Source organism: Engystomops pustulosus, chromosome 4 (assembly GCF_040894005.1).
Source record: "Engystomops pustulosus chromosome 4, aEngPut4.maternal, whole genome shotgun sequence".
Taxonomy (NCBI): Eukaryota; Metazoa; Chordata; class Amphibia; order Anura; family Leptodactylidae; genus Engystomops; species Engystomops pustulosus.
In genome coordinates, this window is record NC_092414.1 from 197,814,230 (window position 1) to 197,826,886 (window position 12,657).

Here is a 12,657-nt window from a genome sequence, read left to right on the forward strand (position 1 = left end):
TGTATCCAACAGTATTTCTTGTTACATAACAGTCTGTTACTGTGATTTAACCGTATCAGCAGATCCTCGCTGGCCGCTGTATACTGCCGGGTATAGCGCTGAGGTCATACATTACACTGCAGCTATGTACAGATAAGTCATCAGCAGATCCTCGCTGGCCGCTGTATACTGCCGGGTATAGCGCTGAGGTCATACATTACACTGCAGCTATGTACAGATAAGTCATTAGCAGATCCTCGCTGGCCGCTGTATACTGCCGGGTATAGCGCTGAGGTCATACATTATACTGCAGCTATGTACAGATAAGTCATCAGCAGATCCTCGCTGGCCGCTGTATACTGCCGGGTATAGCGCTGAGGTCATACATTACACTGCAGCTATGTACAGATAAGTCATCAGCAGATCCTCGCTGGCCGCTGTATACTGCCGGGTATAGCGCTGAGGTCATACATTACACTGCAGCTATGTACAGCTCAGTCATCAGCAGATCCTCGCTGGCTGCTGTATACTGCCGGGTATAGCGCTGAGGTCATACATTACACTGCAGCTATGTACAGCTCAGTCATCAGCAGATCCTTGCTGGCTGCTGTATACTGACGGGTATAGCGCCGAGGTTATACATTACACTGCAGCTATGTACAGATAAATCATCAGCAGATCCTTGCTGGCTGCTGTATACTGCCGGGTATAGCGCTGAGGTCATAAATTACACTGCAGCTATGTACAGATAAGTCATCAGCAGATCCTTGCTTGCCGCTGTATACTGCCGGGTATATCGCTGAGGTCATACATTACACTGCAGCTATGTACAGATAAGTCATCAGCAGATCCTTGCTGGCCGCTGTATACTGCGGGGTATAGCGCTGAGGTCATACATTACACTGCAGCTATGTACAGATAAGTCATCAGCAGATCCTCGCTGGCCGCTGTATACTGCCGGGTATAGCGCTGAGGTCATACATTACACTGCAGCTATGTACAGATAAGTCATCAGCAGATCCTTGCTGGCCGCTGTATACTGCCGGGTATAGCGCTGAGGTTATACATTACACTGCAGCTATGTACATGGTACACACTGCCAGGAGGGGAGCCGCTGTACACTCCATGCTAGAGATCTTTAGCATCACAGAGGAGGCCTTTACTTATTGACTCAACATGTAGTGAGTGGATATGCAGCTGCCCATAGTCCTATAACAGCAGGGAGTCCCTGTCAGTCCCAAGCCTCAGGACACAGATATAGATCAATGCAGTGACAAAAATAGTCCATTGACTTCTATCCTGCATATACAGTATGGGGTGATCATAGTACTACTACTCCTATCCTGTATATATGGGCACAGCACAGTACTACTACTCCTATCCTGTATATATGGGCACAGCACAGTACTACTACTCCTATCCTGTATATATGGGCACAGCACAGTACTACTACTCCTATCCTGTATATATGGGCACAGCACAGTACTACTACTCCTATCCTGTATATATGGGCACAGCACAGTACTACTACTCCTATCCTGTATATATGGGCACAGCACAGTACTACTACTCCTGTCCTGTATTTATGGGCACATCACAGTACTACTACTCCTATCCTGTATATATGGGCACAGCACAGTACTACTACTCCTGTCCTGTATATATGGGCACAGCACAGTACTACTACTCCTGTCCTGTATATATGGGCACAGCACAGTACTACTAGTCTTATCCTGTATATATGGGCACAGCACAGTGCTACTACTCCTGTCCTATATATATGAGCACAGCACAGTACTACTACTCCTATCCTGTATATATGGGCACAGCACAGTACTACTCCTCCTATCCTGTATATATGGGCACAGCACAGTACTACTACTCCTATCCTGTATATATGAGCACAGCACAGTACTACTACTCCTGTCCTATATATATGAGCACAGCACAGTACTACTACTCCTATCCTGTATATATGGGCACAGCACAGTACTACTACTCCTATCCTGTATATATGGGCATAGCACAGTACTACTACTCCTGTCCTGTATATATGGGCACAGCACAGTACTACTACTCCTATCCTGTATATATGGGCACAGCACAGTACTACTACTCCTGTCCTGTATATATGAGCACAGCACAGTACTACTACTCCTATCCTGTATATATGGGCACAGCACAGTACTACTACTCCTATCCTGTATATATGGGCACAGCACAGCACTACTACTCTTATCCTGTATATATGGGCACAGCACAGCACTACTACTCTTATCCTGTATATATGGGCACAGCACAGCACTACTACTCTTATCCTGTATATATGGGCACAGCACAGCACTACTACTCTTATCCTGTATATATGGGCACAGCGCAGCACTACTACTCCTATCCTGTATATATGGGCACAGCACAGCACTACTACTCCTATCCTGTATATATGGGCACAGCACAGTACTACTCCTCCTATCCTGTATATATGGGTATAGCACAGTACTACTACTCCTATCCTGTATAAATGGGCACAGCACAGCACTACTACTCCTATCCTGTTTATATAGACAGAGCACAGTACTACTACTCCTATCCTGTTTATATAGATAGAGTATAGTACAATGTGTAACTATGGGACATCTGTAAGTCGGGTGTTCTTAAGTAGGGGATAAGAACACCCGACTTACAGACGTCCCATAGTTACAAACGGACCTCTGGACATCGGTAATTTACTGTACTATTGCCTTAGGCTACAACGAACAGCTGTAACAGTTATCACAGGCGTCTGCAGTTCTGAACTTTATTGTTAATCCGGGTTCTTATGACAATCCAACATTTTTAAAACACAATTGTCACAGTGATCCAAAAAATTTTCTCTGGGGTTGCAATTATAAAATATACAGTTCCGACTTACATACAAAGTCAACTTAAGAACAAACCTACAGACCCTATCTTGTATGTAACCCGGGGACTGCCTGTATTGCAATTGTGATTCTCGGACATGCTCTGTATATGTCTCTAGGGGGCCAACCAGTGGTTGTAATAGGAATAGCAGCTTCTTATTTCGCTGTATTGAATCGGTATCACGAGGGAATAAATACATTAACGCAAAGATAAAAGTGGTAAATGAATAACTGTAGGAGCGATCTCCTGTCCACTGGAACCCGGGGAAGACACCAGTTTTGTAAAAGGGAGATTCAAGTTTCCTAACTTTCTCCCAGTAATCACAAGATTGGGGAGTCCACAAATCTATTGGGAAAGAAATGGTTAACCCCCATACTATTTACTATTACCCCCGCTAACATGTGCGCTGTATGACTCCATTCACACAGGGGGGATCTGTGACCTTCCTCTTGCATTTGATAGAGGTCCCTACTAATGAATAGGGCAAAACTGCAGCTTTTCCGGCTACATTTATCCGGTAACATAACCAGAAACGCGATGGGATCGGTAACCGGCACCAAACTCACCTGGATGGGTCCACCTATCCCTAGTTAGGACCCCCCCATCCCAATCCCAATCCCAATGATCTATCATATTAATAAACCATCAATAATCAATAGACTAATATAGCTGAGAACTGCTACAATGTATCAACAATTCTATACAGGTGGTCCCCTACTTAAGAACACCCGACTTACAGACGACCCCTAGTTACAAACGGACCTCTGGATGTTGGTAATTTCCTGTACTTTAGTCCCAGGCTATAATAATCATCTATACCAGTTATCACAGGTGTCTGTAATAAAGCTTTATTATTAATCCTGGTTCTTATGACAACCCAACATTTTTAAAATCCAATTGTCACAGAGACCAAAAACATTTCTCTTGGGTTGCAATTATAAAATATAAAGTTCCTACTTACATACAAATTCAACTTAAGAACAAACCTCCAGAACCGATCTTGTATTGCCTGTATTACTAAACTGTGACAAATCCTCATGGGCTGTGAGAACGCATCATTCCCTGACAGCAAGCAGAGGTCTTACAATGTCATACGTGGGAACACAATGTATAGGCATCTACCAGGAATCGAAAGAGGAAGAGAAAGGGGGATGAGCGGAAGATGTTGGGTGAGACTGGAGCCACCGGTGTGATAAGAGAGGGTGATGGATCCATAACCTGCTGGGGACGGATAACGCGATTACACACCAGAGCCGCCGGGCAGCGAGCCCAGTATTACAGGGTGGACCCGGACACGCACATTACATGACATGACGTGGGACAGGGACACAAGCCCCAGGACCTGCAGCAGCGCTCCAGCAGGTCCATACCCTGCAGTACCAGGACCAGCCACACATATACGGAGGTCACTGTTTCACACCCCTTCTCCTGTACATCTCTGAGGGTCTTCACGGTCACTGATTACACATTGCGGCGTCTATACTAAGTAGTATATACTAATGCCCCCCACATTAGTCCTTTTCCGATGGTCACACCTTTTTTTTGGGGGGGGGGGGGGGGACTCAATTTCAGCAGAACTTTGCAATCCCGACATTTTTCCTGCGCTTCTAATTTCCTGACTTCCCCTTCATGAATGTGGAGAGAGTCTTTTCGGTCGTGTTTTTTTGGGGGGATTTACTAACTAAGTTTCCGACTAAGAGGGCGTGGCCTCCAGGGAAATGGGCATGGCTTCATGAGAAGGGCGTGTACGCTCGCTTGTACACTCAAAATTTTGGCGCACAGTTTAGACCAACTAAAAGTAGGTCTAAAGTAGGAACCGACAGTCGTATGCTGCACCAGAATTCATCATAACAGTGATAACATCCCACTACATAAATTTGTGCACTTCTGCTCCACATTGGATAAATGCCCCATGTTACCAGGCTTTACCCCCACTAAACTACCAGCAGGTCGGGGATGAAATGTCCGTTCTAGAATTCCCTCTTTTATGTGAAGTCTCACCCATTTACCTATAAAATATCTCCTCCAAAGTCTGGTGACAATGACAAGAGAAGAGTCATTTTTCCCAAGATGAGTCCCTTATAGAGGTTGCAAGAGCAGAGTCTCTTCAGACATCTCTTTCTTGGTGTATAATAAAGATAAAAAAAATCAAACTATTCAGATCACATCACGCTTGTGATTCTGTGATCTACAGAATCAGGGACACAGGAATGTGAGCTTCAGAAAAAAATCCAGTTCTCAGAAATCAGGTTCTCCCAGATGCCATTTTCAAGAAGAGATTCTTATCTTTAAAATGATTCCCAAAACCATGTTTCTAGGTGCTTTAGAGCCCAAGATGTAGGCATCTAAAATGACTCTCCCCTTCTAGCCTCTAAAAGGGACTCATCTCAAGGAAAAAGTGACTCGTCTCTGCTCATTTACATATGATTTTGGAGGAATTTTTTTTATATAAGTAAACTGACTAGATTTGACAGAAGAGTGGAAAAGCCATGTAAGTTATCCATGTATTATATGGAATGCCCTTTGTCAAGATCATGTTGTCCAATTTTGCATGGAAAAGTTACTGCCATGAATGTAGGGGTGCAGTGTCTCCCATATGATGGTTGGGGCTCTATGACCTTTACTTTAGTCTTCTGGTTCGCTTCTTCTGGACAGATGACACCACTTAAATTATTCCTAATAAAAAGACGCTGTAAATGACCGGACCCCGGCCGTGTCACCCGTGGTTTGGAGACAGTGGACATCTGGTAGGTGTCACTAATGATCCTGATGTCTCACTACATTGTTGGGATCACCCCTTACCTGTTATATAGCAATCAGCTACCAGCTATAATGGGGGAGGGGGCTGTCACACTTAGGGGGTCTCACTGCATCAGATCCATACTTTGTCTACCAGTTGCTACTTCTCCTACAGAATCAGCATCTGTGATCCATTACATTAGGATTATCCAGTAGGGTTTTTACTGACCCTAAACCCAGTGTTAGTAAGGGCTGACACATGTCTGTAAGGGGAGGATACACTGGAGGTAAATTAGAGGATTACCCCAATCCAGGGAAGTCTCAGAGGATTAGTGCAAGTCCCTACCCTGGACCTCTATGATGTGTCCTCACGCTATGGAGCACAGTACATTAGGGTCCACTTATAGTTACTTTTCCTGACCAACACTGACCTTTCTAGCTCCAGTCCTAAATATAGAGAGTAATGTGACCTAGGAGCAGCCCCTGCACATCGACCCATAGGTCATTACATCATAAGAAGGAGGATGCCTGATACATTCTAGTTATATCCTCCAGAAGACATACTTACCTATACAAAGGTGTGAGCTGAACCACTGGAATTATAGTATACATGGAATTGGGGGATTTATATATTTTGGGGATGAAATTTAAAATGATCAGGTCATAAATGAATAAGAAGGAATATTAACTATGGTGACAATCTAATCATATTATTATTATATTGTTATACATAAGATATTACAATTCCATTACAATCAAGTTTAATGTATATGTCACTATATTTATTACATTAGTATGCCCTGATATTCTATAGAATGCTAATAGTTATCATTGATACATTGATTGTTAATTGTATTATTATTATTATTATTGACTTGAATTATTATTTTTATTATTTTGAACTACTAGTTTATGTATTATTATTATGTTTACTGTGATTATATTCTAAAAAGTATATTCTGATTTACTTATTACTTACTATTATATTATTGTTTCTATTCATCTGCTTTATTATTCTTAATGCTATTATTTAAGTTATATTTTAGGATTTTGTATTTCTATTTATTTACTATATATTTATAGTATCTATAGTTTAGTACTGTATGTTACTATCATCATTATTGTTATTTTCATCTTAATATTTAATACATAATCTATACTACTATTATATACTAAATTTACGATTTATATATATATATATATATATATATATATATATTTATTTATATATATATATATATATATATATATATATATAGTATGTATACTGTTATATATACTAATCTATATTACTATTATATTATTAATAATATTACTGTATTCCTATTTTTTTTTAAATTACTAATTCGATAATTCTTGTATCATATATTATTAGAACTTTTTTTGTATACAAGTATACCATTATTATTTTATACAAGTTTTCTTACTACTTTTACCGTATATTACCATTTTTACTTCTCATATAAATGTTATCATTGCTGCTATATATTTTTCTACTTTTAATTTCTGTAAAATGTCTAAGATTTATTAATCTATATATATATTTATATATCGTATTTATAGTATATAATAGTAGTATAGATTATGTATTAAATATACAGGCAACCATTATTTGTTGTAAGTTGGGGGGACTACAAGTCGCAGCAGGCAGTATCTCCAGCTCTACAGTCCTGGTATGACAGATGCATATCATGTTGCACTGTAGGAGCTCTGTACAGACAGTGCAATGCTCTGCAGGAGGAGGCCTGTCCCTTTAATGATTGCAAGCTTCCTATCTCCTCCCACAGATCTCAGCCAAAGTGAAGTGAGCAGCTGAGTCCAGAGCTAGAAGTTGTTCAGAGCTCTCCGGCAGCCTGACATGGCACAACCTCCTACCTGCTCCATGGGGCTGCTGTGCCCTGTCTGCACCCACCACCACCAGGACTGAGCTGCTGCTGGTAGCCCACCACCATCCTCATCCACCTCCTCACCATGGCTCCCTGCCAGGAGGTCAACCTGTCGGATCTTCTGCTGAACCTGAGCTCCAGCCCTGGTGACAGCAGCAGCAGCAGTAGTGGGCATACCCTCACCCTTTCAGAGAAATGGATGGTAGGAGCAGCCTTGGCATTCATGATCTTGCTAATTGTCTTTGGAAACCTTCTGGTCATCATCGCCATAGCCAAAACTCCAAGGTTGCAGACCATGACCAACGTGTTCATCACCTCTTTGGCTTGTGCTGACCTGATCATGGGAGTTCTGGTGGTGCCACCAGGTGCCACCATTCTCATCACCGGGGACTGGTTGTATGACACCATAGTGTGTGAGCTGTGGACCTCTGTGGATGTCCTGTGCGTCACAGCCAGCATAGAGACCTTGTGTGTCATAGCTGTGGACAGATACATCGCCATCACCTCTCCTCTGAAGTATGAGATGTTGGTAACCAAAGCCAGGGCAAGGTTGGTGGTCTGTTTTGTATGGGCAGTATCTGCCTTGATCTCCTTCTTGCCCATCATGAACCACTGGTGGAGAGACACCCAAAACCAAATAGCCCAGGACTGCTACAATGACCCCAAATGCTGTGACTTTGTCACCAATATGCCCTATGCCATCATATCTTCCACCATCTCCTTCTATGTTCCTCTGGTCATCATGATCTTTGTCTATGTCAGGGTCTTCATAGTGGCCACCAGACAGGTCAACCTGATCGAGAAGGACAAGTTGAGGTTTAATAATGGCACACCAGTGCCTTCAACCAAAAACAGAAGGACTTCCAAAAGGAGACCCTCAGGGTTACTGGCCATCAAGGAACATAAAGCCCTCAAGACTTTGGGGATCATCATGGGCACCTTCACCCTCTGCTGGCTCCCCTTCTTTGTGGCCAACATCATCAAAGTCTTCTGCACTGCCTTGATAGATGACCGCATCTTCTTGTTCTTGAACTGGTTGGGCTATGTGAACTCAGGGTTAAACCCCATCATATATTGCAGGAGTCCAGATTTTAGGAAAGCCTTCAAGAAACTTTTATGTTGCCCTAGGGCTGCAGATAGGAAGCTACATGCCCTGTCCAAGGACCCTAAAAGATGCCAGTATGCCTCTAGTAACCAGCTGAGCTTTGATGGGACCAAGCACTTGCCAGATGCTGAGCTGGGCAATGGAAGTCTCAGCAGCAGTAGTCGCTGTAGTAGTCGGACTGAGGAAACCAGCCTGAAGAACAGTCCTGGCAACTCCCACCACCATGACCAGCCTGACCACTGATGGAGCCTTCATTCCATGGAGTCCTGTCCTGTGTTTATTGCCTTGCACAATCCCGACCCGACAACACATAATAAATGGCCATGCGTCGTCATGCATACAGTTTTATGTATGAAGGGATCCGACAGCAAATTCCTCCCTGCTGTGCGAGCTGGACAGGTTTACTTGATGCTGTATGGACTGATCTGAGGGGTAGAGTCTCCTGACTTGTTATGTATGTGTTTTATATTCCCCTTTTAACTGAATTTAAAACTACTGTTCTTTCAAGGGAAAAAGACCTTAATTTTTAGCATTACATTAATTTTATGTAGCAGGGCCGAGTTTGTCGATCGGCACACGATACATTGCTGCAATACAGCAAACAACAGCTCATTATATCAATGTATGACCATCCCTAATGTTAAACGACAGATTCAGCTCTGCTACATCTTTTATGCTGAAGCAGCAGGGGTGAGTTTGTCATGTGATGTTGTTTTTAGCAGCAGCATATACAAAGTCAGCTCTTCTACATGTCATACACAGAAGCAGCAGTGGTGAATTTGTCATTTAACCCTATTACATCCAGCAGTGCTTTGTGAAACTTCAGTTCATCATTATATCAGGAGGGGTTGTACCAGTGACAAATTCATCTCTGCTACATATTGTCTGCAAAGCCATAAACAGTAGAGATGAATTTGTCATTCCCAAGTCTTACCTTTAATACTTTTAGGTATTTTACTAAGTAGAAAGTAGAAAAAAGTTTAACTACAATGTGATATCAGGATGATTTGGGCCAATAACAAATTCAGCACTGCTACATATAGAAGATAACTCTGCAATTGACCTCCTTTTCTTTAGCACTTTTTAGATAGATAGAGGTGAGAGGTAGAAATGCCTCCGGTCCTTTGCAAATCCACAGTAAACACATCCTAGAATCTGAGCTGTGCCAATAACAAACACAGCACTGCTACATATTGTATGTAACTAAACAGAAGCAGCAGAGATGGATTTGTTACCTACCTCTATTACAAGCAGGCAGCTCACTCAAGTAGAGATTGATGAGAGGTTACTTACAATATGATAGTTTGTGTGACTAACTCATTCATCACTGCTACATATTACTGCGCTCAAATTGAAGTAGCAGTAATGAATTTGTCATGTTACACTTCTCTTCCACACACTTAACTAAACATGAAAGATAGATTTACCTCCAGTCTTTTGTTAAACCTCATAAAATGAATATGAGAGTGCCGATAACAAATTCAGCTCTGCTACATCTCTGCGGAAAGGGTGAACATATGATTTAACTCTTTCCTTTAGTGCAGCTAGATAGTAGGTTCACCTCCAATATGCTATGAGTATGATGTGTGCCGATAACAAATTCAGCTCTGCTGTATCTGTGATATGTATACAGCTGCAGCAGAGATGTAATTGTGGTTTAACTCTTTCCTGCAGTACAGCTCAGTAGGAGGTTAACCTACAATATGCTCTCAGTATGAATTGTGCCGGTAACAAATTCAGCTCTGCTACATCCGTCTATAGGAATTTTCTTATGCACTTTTATCTGTGACACACAATGTTTGAGAATGTATAATAATCTGCAGGTAACTTGGACATGTTTTGTTTGTATGGACCCCCCCCCCTCCATTAACCCCTCCCCCCCCTCATATCTATGTCATCATGCTGTACACCTCTCCCACCACATATGGTATATGGGTACTTGCTGCTATATAACAACTTGTATAGCCAGTTTCTACATGAAGTGTCCAGTTGTATTACCGGATTAACCCTATAATCACCTTGCAGCCAGGACCTCACACCCATAGGTGACATAGTTCTATGGCCCAGTAGTCACATCCTCTATTTCTCTACATCCTCTAGAACAGTGGTCCACAACGTTTTTGTATTCGGGGACCGGCTCCACCCAAATTTTATTTTTCAGGGATTGGAACCATTGTCCATGGAAAAGAATTTGCATACCCAGGGAATACCCCATATCTTAAATGACCCCTTTTCTGTAGCCCCCCTGTATATGTCCCCTGCACAGCCACCAATAATAATGTCCCCTGCTCAGCTCCCAATAATAATGTCCCTTGCCCAGCCCCCAATAATAATGTCCCCTGCTCAGCCCCCAATACTAATGTCCCCTGCTCAGCCCCCAATAATAATGTCCCCTGCCCGGCCCCCAATACTAATGTCCCCTGCTCAGCCCCCAATACTAATGTCCCCTGCGCAGCCCCCAATACTAATGTCCCCTGCTCAGCTCCCAATACTAATGTCCCCTGCTCAGCCCCCAATACTAATGTCCCCTGCCCAGCCCTCAATCCTAATGTCCCCTGCGCAGCCCCCAATACTAATGTCCCCTGCCCGGCCCCCAATACTAATGTCCCCTGCTCAGCCCCCAATACTAATGTCCCCTGCCCAGCCCTCAATCCTAATGTCCCCTGCGCAGCCCCCAATACTAATGTCCCCTGCCCAGCCCCCAATACTAATGTCCCCTGCCCAGCCCCCAGTAATAATGTCCCCTGCCAAGCCCCCAATACTAATGTCCCCTGCCCAGCCCCCAATAATAATGTCCTCTGCCCAGCCCCCAATAATAATGTCCCCTGCCGAGCCCCCAATAATAATGTCCCCTGCCGAGCCCCCAATAATAATGTCCCCTGCCCAGCCCCCTTAAAAACAAAAAACTGTATACTTACCTTTAACGCTCCTCATCTCTCCCCGGTCTTGGGCCACGACCCGGTGGTTTGGGACCACTGCTCTAAAATATAGATCAAAACTGATGTGAATGACCAAGGAAACTCTCAGACCTCTGCATATTATGGCTTGCAGATGTAGCAGTGCTGAGTTTGTCTTTGGAGGCAATAGTCTAATGTGCAGTCCTAAAAAAAGACACAAATTCTATACTGATATAAAGCTTAAAATAAGTGCCAAATGACAAAGCCAACTCAGCGATCGTATACGCAACATATTACACTCCCCCCTGCATTAAAACTATATCATTTATGTGTGACAGTACACACAGGAGAGCTGAGTTTGTCCTTTGGCACATTGTGGTAAAGTTAAAGTTCAGTGGATGGGGTTAAAAAGTTTGTCATCATTAGGCAACCTCCTGAGAGCCCCCCCAAGGCAAACAGCTGATTTTGCAAAAGGGTCTGCTGACATTATAGCCTGCACATTTCCCATACAGCGCCCACTACAGGGGAATCGGTGGTATTACCTGCAACCATTCAAATGTATGGATTGTAATCCATGCAGGGGCTCTACTCCTCACCCCAAAATGGAAGCCCCTCCCTCTACAAAGTCCATTTACAAAGCTATTGTATTGATTGGATGATGCCCTTTAAATGACACATTCAGCTCTGCTACATCTATGGTCCATGTGTACCTATCAGAGAATCCGGAGCACATGGGAGTCCCGTGATTGTCCCCCACATGCAGTAGTTTTTGCACAAGCTCACGATGACACGCACACATGTGTATAGCGTTACGGAGGGTATTAATGTATAATGTGTAAAGTTGTATAAATTATCATCTAAGTTATGTATATACAGTATTACGGAGTAAATATCTGACAGAACTGTCTATTTTTCTATATGTAATTAAATGTGTACTATGGCACAACGGGACAACGCCGTCTGGATTATGTTACTCGATAGATCCGCATAATCTCATTGGATATCCTCTAATCAGGCATTTGATAATCCAGACTATAATCTGGAATCCGACCAGACCAGATGCGGTGATAACCGATTCTGAAATTCTAATACTAATCTATCCTAATACAGATGCAGTGTAGTTTTATATTCCAGGATTGTAGCTGCTCCA

General features: G+C 42.9%; 1 protein-coding gene across 1 annotated transcript; it reads left to right on the forward strand.

Annotated features, from left to right (window-relative positions):
• The first annotated feature begins 7,453 nt into the window (after window positions 1–7,453).
• On the forward strand, window positions 7,454–12,452 carry LOC140128036 (beta-4C adrenergic receptor-like). The gene has a single exon (XM_072149386.1). The coding sequence runs from the start codon at window positions 7,591–7,593 to the stop codon at window positions 8,851–8,853; it is 1,263 nt and encodes a 420-aa protein (XP_072005487.1). The 5' UTR covers window positions 7,454–7,590; the 3' UTR covers window positions 8,854–12,452.
• The last annotated feature ends 205 nt before the right edge of the window (window positions 12,453–12,657 follow it).

Bases quoted from the DNA above. Each gene is read 5' to 3' on its own strand.
- LOC140128036 (XM_072149386.1), top strand. From the start codon at position 7,591: ATGGCTCCCTGCCAGGAGGTCAACCTGTCGGATCTTCTGCTGAACCTG.